The following is a 16,102-nucleotide window of genomic DNA, read 5'->3' on the forward strand; positions in this document are numbered from 1 at the left end:
TTCAAAATATATTTTAATTATTTTTGTTTTGCCATATTTCATAATAGATGTTTTTCCTAAATGCTTAACTCTAGGAAACACACACACACACACATGCCAAACAAATTTAACAGTGTAGCTTATAAAAAGGAAGCAGTGCCAATGTCAAATTCCTTCTCAATGATGGACTAAAGTGAAGGGATATATGAAGTTGTGCAGGGTTTTCAATGGCTAATTGCCAACTTTTGATTGTTATAGTATATTATTATTCAACAAGTTCTTTTGTTACTCGCTTCTTCATATTTAGAAATATTTTGCTTGCTGATTCCTCTGACTGCAGTTCTAACTAGACTGGCTTTACTACAATTTTTAGAAAAAAGCTCCATATGCCAAATTGGAGCTCACATCCAATAGACTGTTAATCATTTCTAGTATGCAGCAATCTATGCCCAGTCTTTCCTCATAATGGGGGTGAAGGTCCCAGGCATTTACAGAAAGCTGAACATTTAGAAATCCTTCATTACTCTGATAGCTCTAAAAGAATTTCACACAATATGCAAAATATAATTTTCAAGTTAAAATCTCTTAAAATAGTTTTAAGTCATTTTGCTAGCCATTCCACCCATCTCACCCTCTTTAGCTCTATTTCCTTCCACTTTTAGCTACTTCACCATCCTTCACTGAAAATAGATTACTTGACCTTTCAACTATCTTTCGACTCACTTGAACATGTGCACTCTTAAACACACATACTTTGGTGAACTAGAACAGGAGGAGGCCAGAGGTATGAATGAGCAAGTATGATTTATTACAGGAAGAGAGTGGGAAAAAAATGTTACTAATACCCATAGATAAGTTCCTTAAGTAATATGTAGAGAGACACTGTTATTAAAAATTTGCTTTATTTTTCTGCTGGATTGAGTACTAGTTTCTATTTAAGTTAGATTTTTAAAATGCGTCCCAATTATTAGCATAGAGAGCATCACCTTACCAATAACAAATAATAAGTCAAACTAGGTCCCAGTGGTTATGGCTACAGCTACGTTGTTGGGATGATCAGGAACTCTTTTACTTGTTTGCATTAGCTTTTAGTTCTTGGTTATATCTATGGAGAAAACAGAAAGAAAAATAATCATGAATCACAACAGGTAAGTATACGATAAGAAGGGAATGAGAAGCATATTCCATCTCTTCCCTCTCACTAGCCGAGAGACTATCTAGTTGTAACTACAATCTTCCCAAGGCCTTGTGGGTAGAAATAGGCACAAGGGAAAGTGACCCAGACATTATTTGCATCTGGCTTCCAGCTGCCAAAAAGTTTAAATAACTTAACTTAAGTTTAAATAACTTAACTTCCTGTTCAGAAGTATTATTTTAATGACTATTTTCATTCTTAAACTATACAAGAGCATGACAAAATGTGTGGACTGTTTCACTGACTCTTCCTCAGCTTAGCAGAGTGGAGGACAGGACACGCACAGGAAGCAACTTACTCCATGACGCTAAGCATACCTCCCAGGTCTCTCAAAAGGCCCCGATTCAAATATTCGATAGTGTTTTCCTAAATGCTCCAGAGCCCAATGTCTGCATTTCTAACAAAATCTCTCAATCTGCTATTGTACCAAAAGGTGCCAAAAATTCTTTTGTCTAATGGTATTTTAGTTTCTGATATTAAAAACAATATGGCATTTTGCATTATCTTAGCTCTATTATCATGAGTTAATGTTAAAATGGGATGGTATATGAGGAAAATACTCTGTAAATAAAATCACTGTACAAATTAAAGTTTATATTAAATAAGTCTTAAAAATGATTGTGAGGCATACTCTACAATGAGTGAGTTGTTTATTCACCCATCCGTTATATGCTAGATGATTATGAGAAGATTAAATTATAAAGATACTCATTAACCTAGGAGTGGTAAAGATGAATGAAATAAAATGTGCTATACTCTATGGCATAGAATGCCTTCTGAAAGGAATGTAAATTTTAACTTAATATTTCTCTTTATTGAGATCATTCAAATTTTTTTAATTTTTATTTTTTAGCTAAAGAACGCTATTATTCATGACAGTTTTGTAATTTAGAAAGGTTCTATGGCCCAAACAAAGCCAGAGCCTTCATCTTGGATGAGCTCATTGCAGGATATTAATTGATCAGTGACCAATAATGTTACTGACAGAGTAAACGGTTTAAAAAATTCCCAAAGCTCATGGAACATTTTCCAATGAAACCAGAAGCCTCACTGAACATCATTCCCAATACTACATAACTACGTAATGTTTCAGTTCTACTTTATTATATATGATCGAGAGTCATAAAAGGTTCATTCAGAAAATTACTTAATATATCATTAAGTATATTTGTTATCTTAATGAAATAGATTATATGAAAGAGCTATACATCTAGATACTATACAAATTTAAAACCTAGGTAACATACTGCTTAACATTTTTTAGCTTAAAACCCGACTTTTCTAGAAGTGCTAAATTTTTGCTTCTTACACATCCCATCTTAATATTATACATGAATTTTACCAAAAAAAAGTATTGCCACCTGTGTGGCTTCTGAGACACGTTTTATACCCTTGGTGGGCTTACCTCCAAATACGAAAGAGCTGAGAGGCTCCTGCTGCCCCAACAAAGAAATTAACAGCAAACAGACTCCAGTTTTTTGGAATAATTACAAGTGAGTATCTTGACCAAATAAGCCCTGTTGAAATAAAATATATTTTTTTAAAGTATAGGTACTGTTGCAATATCTTATCTGAACATTTAATATTATAGTAAAATACTTCTAAATAAGACTATGACAACATAATGTAGGACAGAGGATAAAGAAAAACTAGACTCTAAGTCTTTAATTAAACTGCTATAAAATACTCAGTTCTTACATCAAAGGGAGGAAATATTTATAGGGCAAATGAATATTTACTGGAATGTTTTTCCGACATAAAATTATGCTGATGACAAAACGTGAAAAATAAAAACCCATGCAGATACCTATTCACTGCAACCCTCCTCTGCCTTCTCCGTCTAATAACTTCCTAGAGATGACCCCTGAATTCCTTTGTGTGTGTGCATGCGCGTGCGTGTGTGTGTGTGTGTGTGTGTATAATGTGTTCTAAACATTAAATTGTTAAATAAATTGAGGTAAAACAATATACAAATATTGAATGTCCTATATGGAACATGAAGGGTATTCTTTAATTTACCTGTAGCCATCAGAACAGCAGACTGAGCTGTGCTGAGTTTTTCTGCAGGTCTGGCCATGTCAGCCAATCCAGCACACACCAACCCCTGAAATACACAGAAAAAAAGAAAAAGCATCCTAACTGTCAAGTAATGGTTCTTCACTTTAAATAAAACACAGAACTGTTTCAGAGATCTCCACACGGTAATAGCGGTAATTTTAGTATCCATGCCTTAAGAAAATGTGTATCATGACAAAAGCTATAGTGAATTCGGAATATTTTCAGAATTAATCTGTATTTTGTTAACCACATTAAGCAACCTGATATATTTGAAAGTCAGTAGTGTGTGTGTGTGTTGTATATATATATATTTGTTCCACAAATGACACCTTTTTCACATGTGAATTTATATATTCTTTATACATGTCAGGAACCACTGACATGGAGGATGCCTGAAAACTAAGGTAATTTGTATAGATTCCTCCTTTCAGTTTTTTGTCAATGTTATTTATTTATTTATTTTTAAAAAGTATAAATATCAGAAAAGCTGTTAGAAGTTTAGTGTCCTGGTTAGACAGTAATGTAATGTCAGAGGACAGATGGTCATTTCTTCTCTGCTGTGTTTTTGACACTGGTTTTGATGGAATTATGCACTCACAGTCTCAGGATCAAGGGCAGAAGGCCCATGTTCCTTTTCATCTTTATTCTGTACTTCGTTCATTCAGAGAGTGCTTAGAGTATACCACAAGATTATATAAAATACTCCCTGACCATAGGTAGATCCACAGTGACTTGTGTAAAGGCAGTCATGTTAGTGCTTAAGATCATAGATTTGAGTCAAACAGACCTGGAGCTTCCAATCCTGAGTCTGCCACTACAACATGCACAGCCAGTTCTCTGAACCTCAGTACCCTTCTCTGAAAAATGCTGATACTATTTATATCTCTGATATTTTTTGGTGAAGATTAAATATGAGATAATGTATTTTAAGATCCTAATACAGAAGGTTTGGCATCAGTAAACAAATTTAAAAACGCTTTTCAAATGTCTGAAGCCCAGGTTTGTGATGCTTTCAGGCATCTGATTATCTCCACTGGATGGGATGCTCATCCTATATAATAAAAGCCTAATATGCTAAGTGTCTGGTCATCCGTTCAACCAATCAAAGTGTAATATGCTAATGATATGCTAAGGCTGCTCAACCACTCGCTATGACGTGCACTGATCACCAGGGGGTAGACGCTCCGACCGGTAGGTTAGCTTGTCCTATATAATAAAAGCCTAATATGCTAAGTGTCTGGTCGTCCGTTCAACCAATTAAAGAGTAATATGCTAATGATATGCTAAGGCTGCTCAACCACTCGCTATGACGTGCACTGACCACCAGGGGGTAGACGCTCTGACTGGTAGGTTAGCTTGCTGCTGGGGTCTGGCCAATCGGGATAGGCTGGACACCCTGGAGCCCTCCCGCATCCCTCCCGGGCCCCAGTTGTGCACCGGTGGGATCCCTCGGCCTGGCCTGCACCCTCTCGTAATCAGGGACCCCTTGGGGGATGTCGGAGAGCCAGTTTTGGCCCAATCCTGCAGGCTAGGCCAAGGGACTCCACTGGTGCATGAATTTGTGTACCAGGCCTCTAATAGACAGTATAAAACTAACTCTCTTCCTTTCCTCTTTCTTTCTCTCTCCTTTCTTCCTTCTAATACACACACACACTCTAGAGGCCCAGTGCATGACATTCATGCACTGGGGGGTGGGTGGGGGGGATTCCCTCAGCCTGGCCTGCACCCTCTTGCAGTCCAGGACCCCCCTGTGGGATCGGGCCTAAGCCAGCAGGCGGACATCCCTCTCTCACCTCTTATAGTCCAGGACCCCTCGCTCCTTACCACCCACCTGCTGGCTCCTTACCACTTGGCTTGCTGCTGCTTAACGCTACCGTGGGGGCAGGAGAGGCTCACACCACCACCGCTGCACGCACCAGCTGTGAACCCGGCTTCTGGCTCAGCGCACTGACCACCAGGGGGCAGCTCCTACGTTTAATGTCTGGTGGTCAGTGCGCACCATAGTGATCGGTCATTCTGGTTGTTCTGCCATAAAGGTCGTTTAGGCTTGTATTATCTATCTATATAAAACCCTAATATGCAAATTGAACAAACAGCAGAATGATCAGCGGAATGACCGGTCGCTTTGATGTGCACTGACCACCAAGGGGCAGACACTCAAAGCAGAAGCTGCCTCCAGCCCACAGGCCCTGACCGGCAGTGGCAGGGTGCAGGGCCAACAAACGGGTGGTGCCAGGCCAGCCAAGGCAGGTACAAGTGGAGGCCCCCTTTTCACCTAGCCGGTCGCCCCACAGAAGGAGGCAACCAGCGGTGGCGGCAAGGGATGGGGCCAACCGGGCGGTGCCAGGCCAGCCGAGGTGGGTGCGAGCAGGGGCCCCGATCACCCCGCTGGTCACACCACACATCAACTCTGATTGCCGCTAGGCCTAGGGACCCTACCTGTATACACATTTTGTGCAGTGGGCCTCTAGTATAGATTATATAGATAATCCTCACCTGAGGATATTTTTTTCCATTGATTTTTTTAGAGCGAGTGGAAGGGTTGGGGAAAGACAGAGAAACTTTGATGTGAGAGACAGACATTGATTGGTTGCCTCCTGCACATGTGCAGACTGGGGTTGGGAATTGAGCCTGCAACTGAGGTATGTTCCCTTGACCGGAATCGAGCCCAGGACCCTTTAGTCCTCGGGCCACTGCTCTAACCACTGAGCAACCAGCTAGGGCTTCAATATCTTTTCATTTATTAAAGGTCATATAACACTTTTAGAGGAATGTTTAAAAAAATGAAATACCACTATTGAATATTCCAATTCCAAAATGCTCATAGTAGCAAAGACCTCAAGATTTTAAACTGTGAATTAATCTATAGAAGTAGTTCCAGCTGAAAGAACAAACAGACAGGTATTAACAATATGTATGGTTTATCTGAAAGTTGATTTATTCCTAAGGAGAGGAGAAAGTAGAAAATAAAGCTATACCAAATGGCATATTGTTTGAGAATTAATATAACTCAGTCCGTACAAAAAGATTTTGAACAAAAATAAAGAAGCTCTCTTAACTGCTCTTCACATAATAAGCTCCCCAGTCTGGTCAGTGATCTCCATTCCTTCTGTAAACAGGCCAACAGACGTCCATGACACGCTAAATACTCACGGCTAGCGGGCTGCTTATTCTGTATTACATTAGTTGAGTTGTATTTTTATCAAGCCACTGTGTTTGTCCTTAAACCTGTCTATGCCAGTTTTACTTGCTACATAATTTAACGGACTATAGCAGTAATGGCGAACCTTTTGAGCTCGGCGTGTCAGCATTTTGAAAAACCCTAACTTAACTCTGGTGCCGTGTCACATATAGGAATTTTTTGATCTTTGCAACCATAGTAAAACAAAGACTTATATTTTTGGTATTTATTTTATATATTTAAATGCCATTTAATGAAGAAAAATCAACCAAAAAAATGAGTTCGTCTGTCACCTCTGACACGCGTGTCATAGGTTCGCCATCACCGGACTACAGGGTAAACAGGGGAACTACAAAGTGGGTTGCTCTTTCTATGAAAACGCAAGCAACTATTTTGAAAAGACTGAATAACGGCAAGTTTTAAAACTTACTGTCAAATTTGGCATGAGACAGATATACAAAAATTTGAGGGAAAGTCATACAAATCTAGCAGGCTTCTGTTGTCGTACTATTATGAAAGTATCTATGACCTTGTTCTGCTTTAAAGAAAACTAAGCTGGAAATTATATGGGATGCACTATGATATAATTCATCCAAGATAGAAGATGTGGAACTCAAAATCAGAGATCCATACATAAATAAAAGCTTTGGCCTCATAGTAGATGACTGCCAAACGAATACATATTTATATTATTTGAGTTAAAATAAAATATTTAAGGTATAATTTTTATGATTATTTGGTTTCAATTAAAGTGACTAAGGTCTCCACCATAGTTAAATGTCTGAAGAAGTATAGTCTGAAATTCTTCAGACAGAACACATATGGCTGGCAGCAGCAATTTTTATGTCATGCACAGACTACCACAGATTAATTACCAAATGCTCTGGGAGAAGAACACACATTGTACATAAAGTAAATAACCAGCAAAAGAAGTCTCTGCACCAGCGAACAAGACACAGAAGTTTCTATTGCTATGCAGTCATCAGGAGACTATGTTGATTTCAACACGAACTTAAAATAGATTTTTTAAAGGAGACAGAAGGCACTCAGGCGTATCTGATACTGTCAGTGTTTCAAAACACTGGTGGAACAGATCAAAGAAACACAAAAGCTATTAATAAAATAAATAAACTCCCAAACTGTGGCAAATTTGAGGTCAAAGAGGACACCAAATTTGTGGTAAATAGATTAAATCATTCTTATTCTTTTAATAATGGTATAGAAACAATACTTCAGTAATCAATTCCACTTTATAGATAAGTCATTACTATATAATTTTAAGTGTGGTAGGGAGAGGAGAAGAAGGAAATAATAATATACCTAACATTAGTCTCGGTATTTTTGCGGCATATCACTATATTTGAATGCTTACAGTGTGAGCATAATCATCAAAGGTCATACATTGAAACTTTAAAAAAAAACTGGGATCTTTTCTCAATATATAAATATAAAAAATAACTGCTCTCTAGTTCTCTCTAAAATACAGCTCCCAATCGCTCATCTAATCTTGCCATTTTATAGCTGAGTATGTAAAATGGCAGTTCCTCACAATTTAAATATAGTGCTGCTGGTGTGGCTCAGCAGTTGAGTGTCGACCCAGGAACAAAGAGGTTGCTGGTTTGATTCCCGGTCAGGGCACATGCCTGGGTTGCCAGTGGGGCAACCCAGGCTCGATTCCCAGTCGGGGCCATGTAGGAGGCATCCAATCAATGGCTTCCTCTCTCATTGATGTTTCTATCTCTCTATCCCTCTCCCTTCTTCTCTCTCTAAAAATCAATAAAAATGTCTTTTAAAAAATATTAAATATAGAATCACCATATGACCTAATAATTCCACTTCTAGCATAACCCAAAAGAACTGAAAGCAGGGACTGGAACAGACATTTGTTCACCATTGCTGACAGCAGCATTTGGAGTCGGAAGTCCTAGACTCTATCACTAACCAAATGTTAACATACATTTTTAGATAAATCCCACTACTTTTTGAGACTACCTTTCTTTGCCTCTGTTTTGGTGTATCTTTAGTTCTCTTACTAAATTAACAGTAACAGTTAATTTGGGGAGGAGGGCTCTAACTAGTTTAATGTTTTTCTTAGTCATAAAACTTTAGAATGAAGTTTCATGTTTCAAGGGCTCACAATTGTGTTTTGATAACAAATATGTTCCCAGGCCTCCTAATCAATGGAGTTCAGAAAAAACTAGTGAAAATGATACATCTGAGAATCTTTGCATGACATCATTTAGTGGCATACCATGAACATTTCAAAGTACATCCTTCATAAAAGTTACTTCAAATTAGTAAGTTCTTATCAGATAATTTTTTTCAGTAGCTTCTATAAAAACTGAAAACTTACCCATTTCATAATTGGAGCCCAGAAAAAAACTGTTTTGGGACCTGAAACAACAAAAAATTTAGGAATAAGTCAATTATTCAACCATTCCTTACATGTCTTTAATAGCTATCACATTTCAAAAACCTAAAGATTTATCAATATATTTCTAATCATTTTTCCTGTTTCTAATTTTTTACTATGTTTTCTGCATATTTTCTATATAAGCTAACTTTAAAAAGTCGCCACAATATCCATCTTTCATACAAGTTTTTTTGATCTATCAATTATTTGTATTTTTGTGACCTGTTAAAAATTAGCCGAAGTGTAAAGGAGATGGTTTTGGAAAACATGGAACTTAATGCTAGTTCACTCATGGATAACTTCAAGTTGGGGAAATTACAGATTTGCCTTGATAAGGTTTCATGCCCAAGGCTAGAGTTTGGTATTTACTCATCTTCAAGGACATCAGGATCCCTTTACATCAGGGTCGCTTTAGACTTCACTCACTAGTTACTCTTCTCTTAGACCAGTGGTTCTCAACCTTCCTAATGCCGCGACCCTTTAATACAGTTCCTCATGTTGTGGTGACCCCCAACCATAAAGTTATTTTCGTTGCTACTTCATAACTGTTATTTTGCTACTGTTATGAATCGGAATGTAAGTATCTGATATGCAGGATGTATTTTCATTGTTACAAATTGAACATAATTAAAGCATAGTATTAATCACAAAAACAATATGTAATTATATATGTGTTTTCTGATGGTCTTAGGCGACCCCTGTGAAAGGGTTGCTCGACCCCCAAAGGGGTCGCGACCCATAGGTTGAGAACCTCTGTCTTAGACCATGCCACTCCCCCATTTGGCTCCCGAAAATGCTTCCCATGAGTCTGATGCCATGATGTACTGATCCCATAAGTCAATCTTGCAAGCTGTCTGGTTATTTTAGTTAGCTTGAGCTTCTGGAATTCCTATCATCGCACGTGGTTCATTTTTCTTTGTTGTAGACAAAGTCTCTGGTCATAGGCAGGATCAATTACTAAGTTCATCTTTTATTCCTGCATGAAGCCTGGCTTCATCACTAAGGGTAATTCAGTCCATGTTGTAGTCTCTGGCTTTGAATTTTTCAGCAGACTCCTCTCTTCCTATTTCAAAACTCATGTTTCCTCTTGTGCTACCCAAAGACGGTTTCCTGAGCAATGCCTTCTATAGATTCTGGTTCTTGACCAGCTTAAGTGGTTTATACTTCAGGATTAATGAAGAGGCAGGCTTTTCAGTAGGTTTTCCTGGTAACTAATAAATGCTCCGAGCTAGGTGATAGTCTTAAAATATTAACTAACTGCCCCTGTCCCGCCAACCAAACCAAACAAAAAAACTTCAAATATGACTAGTTACTAGAGCCTGGACTAGGAGCAGTATGAATATTTTAGTGAATAATTTAAAACTACACAACAAACCCTACATTAGTTTAACAAACCCTACATAAGTACTGAATTTAAAAATATCAGTAGCAAATAAATAATCAGAGTTGGATATCCATAAATGCAAATCAGCAGTGTTTTCTTCATTATTTAAAAAAAAGGGAAAATGGCTATCACTCTTTGTGATCATACAAAAATTTCAAAGAAAACTAATTTTAGCTCACTCTTCCAATTTATCTTAGCTAATCATTTTCTACCTTAAGAATAAACAAGCCAAATTTAAATGTGTAAGAATTCAAGTACAGAGGCTGTCTTCCTGAAAAAAGCAATTAACCAACAGTGAACATGGTAATGAGAAAATATCCCAACTTACTTCAAATTTATAAAGTAAAGTTTTGATAAAACGAAACATTTAAAAATAGATATGCTCACACAGTGACGACACAATGTCACATTAGATCTGAGTGTCATTCCAGGCCTGGGAAACCAGATTTATACTCTACAGAATGGCACAAATATTCTCACAGCTGTTCATTAAAACAGCAATTCATTAAAAATATGAGACAAATAATTATGATGCCTGAAGTGATTATAATATGTTAAGATCAAGATAAGCAGAAGTATAAACTAATAGGTTACACAGCTAATATTCATTATGAGGCATGAAAAAACTAGATCGGGTGAAATATACTGAATAAAAATCATCTCATATATTTAATTTGGAATCCAAAATGAGGGAAATGTGTCCCCATCAGATATAAAAGTACATTCTTTTAGATAGAGAATTAAATAAAAGTTAATTAATATATTTTCATCTTGTTTCATAGAAGTCCACTTCTGGAAGTTGAAAAAGGCTTCAAATGCTGGCAATCTGAAAATATCAAACAAGTATTCAAAAAGTATATATACATTTAAAACTATAAACTATTTTCAGGCATAACAGAAAATACAGAGGATAATATAATGGTCATTTTCTTTTGTATTATTATGGGTTTGTCTTATTTTTAAAGTGAAACTTTTTTAGAGTTCAAATTTTCATAGAAGAAAATTCTATGAAATTCTGCAAGGGAATATCACAACCAAATCTGTAACAGAAAGACATTTTCCAACAAATTAACCAATCTAGCTGCCTTGATGAACCTGTTGATAAAATGACATAAATTTACCTCCTAATTTCCTTATCTGAGCGGAATCACTGTTAATGAAATATATAAATTTTAGCCCTACCGGGTTTGGCTCAGTGGATAGAGTGTCAGCTCTCGGACTGAAAGGTACCAGGTTCGATTCTGGTCAAGGGCACATACCTCAGTTGCAGGCTAGAACCCTGGCCCTGATTTGGACGTGTCTGGGAGGCAACCAATCCATGTGTATCTCTCACACGGATATTTCTCTCTCTGTCTCTCCACTTGTCGGCTCTCTAAAAATCAATGGGAAAATATCCTTGAGTAAGCATTAACAAAAAATAAAAATAAACAAATAAATAAATAAATTTTACCAAGAAACTATGTCATTTATTGTATGTATGATTCTCCCCTAAGAAAAGATTTCCTTCTTGGAACAGAGTAACTTTACAAACAGGCAAACATACACAAACACAAATATTGAGCTGACATGCTCAGTAAGTCCCAATGTAAAAAATAAAGTTTCTAACTGAAGGCTTAATATTTCAATGGGGATGATGATTCAACAACATACTATTATGCAAAATAGTACACATAAGCTTAAAGATTCAATCGAGTAACTCTTGGAACATAATCAGTGTTTCCTTAGATTTTATTCAATACTAGTACATTGACAGTTATGTTTTTCATGCTTCTCCATTTCTACACTGGTGTGCCTACAACCTTCTAATCACAAATCATTTTGCAGTGATAGGAATTCTTTCTCTGCCTACTGGTTAAAAGCTTAGGTGGGAGAGGACAAACATTCCTTGAAAGTCTAAATGCAAACACTCTGCTACATGTTTTACTGACATTGTCATTTAACTTTCATAACAATCCTTAAATGGTGATAATTATTTTCCCTATTTTATAGATTTAAAAATTAAGGCTTTGGGGATTTAAGGCCAAGGTCACACAGTTAAGATTCAAACCTGGCCCGTCTGGCTCCTAAGCTTATGCTCCTTCCACTGTATAGACAAGGGATGACAACTCATCTAATTCAGGAATACCCAGATGAAACGTACAATCTACAAATGAAAGGTACTCCTCTTCATTCTGAGAGTTGAATAACGTATTATAAGCAAGGAAGGTGGGTGGTTAAAGCCAAGGCCTTGGAAAAGATCACTATAAACCGACCCTGTTAGTAACGTAGTTTAAAATTGCTCCTGCTCTACCGTGTCCTTGTCCTACAGCCCAGACACAAAGCGGAAAGGGTCAGAACTGACTACAGAATTCAGTTGACTCTAAAGCCCAGATTATTACAGAAGCATTGCCCAACCTCCCTCCTGATAACTTTGCCACAAAACGCAGCACAATTCTAAACATTTGAGTATTAAAAGAACTAAAAGGCAAACTAAATAAACTTCAGCAATAAACACCTTTCCTTGAAGATCAATTTTATAATGTGTGCAATATGTACTTCAGTAAACAACATTACACTCATATAATCCCCAAATACAGTTCATTCCATTACCAAACTGGAAATCAGATTTAGTGATAACCAGTTCAGACTCGAGAGAGCCACGGGGGGGGGGCGGGGGGGGCAGTGAGAAGGGGGGACAGTCAACTCTCCTAATGAGGCCAAGTGCAGAGAGGAGTCAGCTAAAACGGCTCCTTTGAGGGTTGCACTTCAATATTTCAGTTTATAGCAGATTTTTCTCCTTTGCAAACTCTTAGGCTTGAAAGAGATCTGCTTTTCGTTCCCAGATAACTGTTATTGCTGCCCATTGGGTAGAGAATTCCGGATCATAAATACAGAGTGGGAGGGCCTGGGATCTTCCCGTTTCCTAACGAAATATATGTATTTTTTTCAACCACAAGAACACTGTGTTCCAACAGGACAAGAGAGCGCGCAAACATTTACTGAGCATGAATGAACAAACATGCATGTTATATTTAACTCTCACCTTGACCATTTTACAAAGACGACAAGATCTAGGGTTTCGCCCAAGGTCACGCCTGCAGTAAGGGGCACATCTGGATGCAATCCAGGTGTGCCCACGCAAAACGGTGCAGGGGTGGCTCACCCAGGCATTTCACGAAGGACGGACTTAAGCTAGACCCGCGGGCCAGGGAATGACAGGCTCCGAAGCTCGGCTCTGCCAGCCGGACGAGGAGGCGGTGCGACCTTTCCCCAAACCCTCCGGGGCCACGGCGCCCGGGGCCGGTGGGAATGGGGCAGGCAGGACCCAGCCCAGAAGCCCGGCCGGGTTGGAGTCGCGCCTAAGGGAGGGGGTGCGACACAGGTCGTCGAGGCTGGTGAAAGATGGTGGACGAGGCAAAAGGGAACAGCAGGGAAAGGCGAGAAAGTAGACGCGTTCACTCGAGGGTGTAGGTGACGCCTCCGGCGACGGAGGTGTCCGCGGGCCCCGGAGGCAAGGTCTCGGCGGGAGCCATTACCTGCCGGGTGGTTGTACAGCGGCCTCAATTTCTCAGGCAGCATGAGCTCCACTCTATCGAGGACCCGGTGGTAGGTGGCCCTCAGGCCCCGGACGCCGGCGGCTGACATCTCTGCGGACGAGGGGTCGTGGCCGGGCCGGCGCGAGGGTGGCCGCGTACTCGTCCCCGGCTGACGACGAAGGGCAGCCTGTCACTCTCCCGGCCTCAGGGCCTCGCGTCCTACGCTCCCCGCCGCCGCTCAGCCTGTCCCGCTTGCGAATCACCCTGGGGCCCGGGCCCGGAGAAGGCCGAGGAGGCGGAGGCTCTGCGACGGCCCGCCCTGGGTCGGCCCTCGGCCCGCCCGCCGCCCACTAGGAGGGGAGGCATGGCAACCGGGGTCAGAATCGCCTCCGCGATCCCTTGGGAGTCCGGCGCAGCGCGCGTGCGCGAGCGGAGCTGTCCACGGTGATTGGTCTGCCCCGCGGAGTGGGCGTGGCCCAGCGCGAGCCGCCTATTTCTCCTTCCTGCCCTCGAGGCCATGTTGGAGACGGGAAAGTGAAGTTGCCCTGAGCCCCTTTCATGTTGATGAAGGAGGCCCATAGTTAAAATGGGCTGTCGGGCCTGCCGTGCCCCAACTAAAGATGACGGCGCACGGCCCTCTTGTTTCCTTTGGGATGGAACTCGTGAGCGAGAAACTTCAGATCTCAGCTTCCTCGGTTATCCTTGCAGGATGAAGGATTTGGCTGCAGGGGCCTGAACCTGCTTTTCTAGGATGAAGGCGGCTTTTCCTCTTGCGACCGGAGCGAGCGTCTCCCGTCCCCCGGATGGTCGTCATCTCGCGAGAATGCCTGAAGGGAGGGGTCGAGAGCGGGGAGAGGGCGGAGCCGCGGCCGCCTCCGCCTCCTCCCCCGCCCCCTGCGGGAGGCCGAGGGCGGGGCTGTTGCCGATCTGGACGTTCGGGCCAGTCTGGGGAGAGTATGAGCCGAGCTCCGGCCGCGGCGCGCCCGGGCTTCGGGGGCGAAAGCGCCGCCGCCTTCTGAGTCGCTGCGGCCGCCCGCGAGGCCCGGCGCGCGGATGGTGCCGGTGCGGCTCGGGGGCTGATCGCACGTCCCCTCTCCCGGCCCCTCCCCGCGCGGTGGGCTCCCCTCCCACCCGGCGGCGGAGCCATGTCTCGGGGTGGCTCCTGCCCACACCTGTTGTGGGACGTGAGGAAAAGGTCCCTCGGGCTGGAGGACCCGGCCCGGCTGCGGAGCCGCTACCTGGGTGAGCGGGGGCCGCGGGGCGGAGGCGCTGGGTGCCGCCCAGGGGTGGGGGAGGGGGCCGCGGTCGGGGCTGTTGGCGGCGGGACGGCGCCTCGACCGGGGCGCCCCTGAGACTCGGGGGGCGCTGGGTGGACTCCGACAGACGGACCCCGAGCCCTGCCCTCCGCGGCCAAGCCCCCTTGCGTGCTGCCAGCCGCCGCCCTGGCCGGCTTTTCCTCGCGGGGCCGGACCGGGGGCGGACGGTACCGGCCAGGAAAGGGGTCGGGGCGGCTTCTGGAGTGGGACTCGGGGCACGACCCGCCGGGCCTCCCGGAGCGTTTGGAGCAAAAGTTGGCGCTCCTGCTCTTCTCCAGCGCCGCCCCGCTCAGCCGAGGACGGGGCTTTCGGCTGCCACCCCGCCCTGCGGCCTCGGAGGGTTCAGGTGTCGGCCGCGACGCGGCGCCCACCCTCGGCGTGTCCCGCTCGAACGGGCTCCGCGGGGACCCCCGGCTCCGAGCCCGAAAGTGGTCGCTGAGCTGTGCCGCCCGCGAGCGCTCGGCCCCGCCGCTCGGCCGGGTCTGGCCGCCTGGAGGAGGTGTAGGGTTTCGCGCTCCCTTTCCCACCCCTGCAAAGCGCACTTGGCATTTTCTGTTTCTTAGTTCAGCTTTCTAAAAACAGCCCCAGCGCTGGAGGGACTGTCTTCCACCTTTTCCGTTTCGGATCCAGTGGTTTTGCGGGGATTCTGGGTCACGCCGAGCTAACCAAAAGCCCGCTCTCTTCAAAGTGGGCATCCTGAGTGTGGGTCTTTCTGTTGTTTTCTTCTTGTGCAATCTTATCATTCCTCTTTCTTCTTCTTTATTTTTATTTGAGGATAACGTTTAAATTTCTTTCTTTCCAACTTTGTCACTTTTACTGGCTGAGTCTTTTTTGATGTCATTTGTTTTCGACTTCAAGTCAACAGAAAAGTTGGAAGCATTTTTTTTCTTATCCTTGGTTTTTGTTGGGTTTTTTTTTTAGTGTCTCAAGTGACTTATGAATACATTCTCCTTGTAAAAACTTAATAAAAACGAAGCAAAAGTCCCTGTGATCCTTCCCATTCCAATTTCACACACACATCCTTGGAGGTAACAGTATTATCTGTTTCCTGAATATTTGTC

At 42.3% G+C, this 16,102-nt stretch overlaps 2 protein-coding genes and 1 long non-coding RNA gene across 11 annotated transcripts in view; 1 reads left to right on the plus strand and 2 right to left on the minus strand.

Moving 5' to 3' along the window:
- Positions 1-764: 764 nt before the first annotated feature.
- Positions 765-14,057, minus strand: MPC2 (mitochondrial pyruvate carrier 2). The gene is made up of 5 exons (XM_036343674.1): positions 13,726-14,057; positions 8,767-8,807; positions 3,194-3,278; positions 2,580-2,691; positions 765-1,084 (listed from the first exon to the last, which is right to left on the minus strand). Exons 1-5 carry the CDS (start codon positions 13,832-13,834, stop codon positions 1,048-1,050), a joined length of 384 nt encoding a protein of 127 aa, XP_036199567.1. The 5' UTR covers positions 13,835-14,057; the 3' UTR covers positions 765-1,047.
- LOC118673151 lies at positions 10,854-13,719 on the minus strand. The gene is made up of 2 exons (XR_004973319.1): positions 13,233-13,719; positions 10,854-11,036 (listed from the first exon to the last, which is right to left on the minus strand). It is a non-coding gene; the product is annotated as an uncharacterized LOC118673151 (long non-coding RNA).
- Positions 14,058-14,674: 617 nt separating the features above from the next.
- DCAF6 (DDB1 and CUL4 associated factor 6) overlaps positions 14,675-16,102 on the plus strand; it is an 83,854-nt gene continuing 82,426 nt past the window's right edge. For 3 of the 9 annotated variants that reach the window (XM_036343666.1, XM_036343669.1, XM_036343673.1), the window contains exon 1: positions 14,678-14,967. In XM_036343666.1, coding sequence (XP_036199559.1) covers positions 14,871-14,967 — 97 coding nt within the window. In that variant the 5' untranslated portion in view covers positions 14,678-14,870. Of the gene's footprint in view, positions 14,968-16,102 lie in introns of all 9 variants that reach the window. The other 6 variants (XM_036343670.1, XM_036343671.1, XM_036343667.1 and 3 more) reach the window with 5 other exon arrangements.

The sequence above is a fragment of the Myotis myotis genome, unplaced genomic scaffold (genome assembly GCF_014108235.1).
Source record: "Myotis myotis isolate mMyoMyo1 unplaced genomic scaffold, mMyoMyo1.p scaffold_m19_p_18, whole genome shotgun sequence".
NCBI classification, from domain to species: Eukaryota; Metazoa; Chordata; class Mammalia; order Chiroptera; family Vespertilionidae; genus Myotis; species Myotis myotis.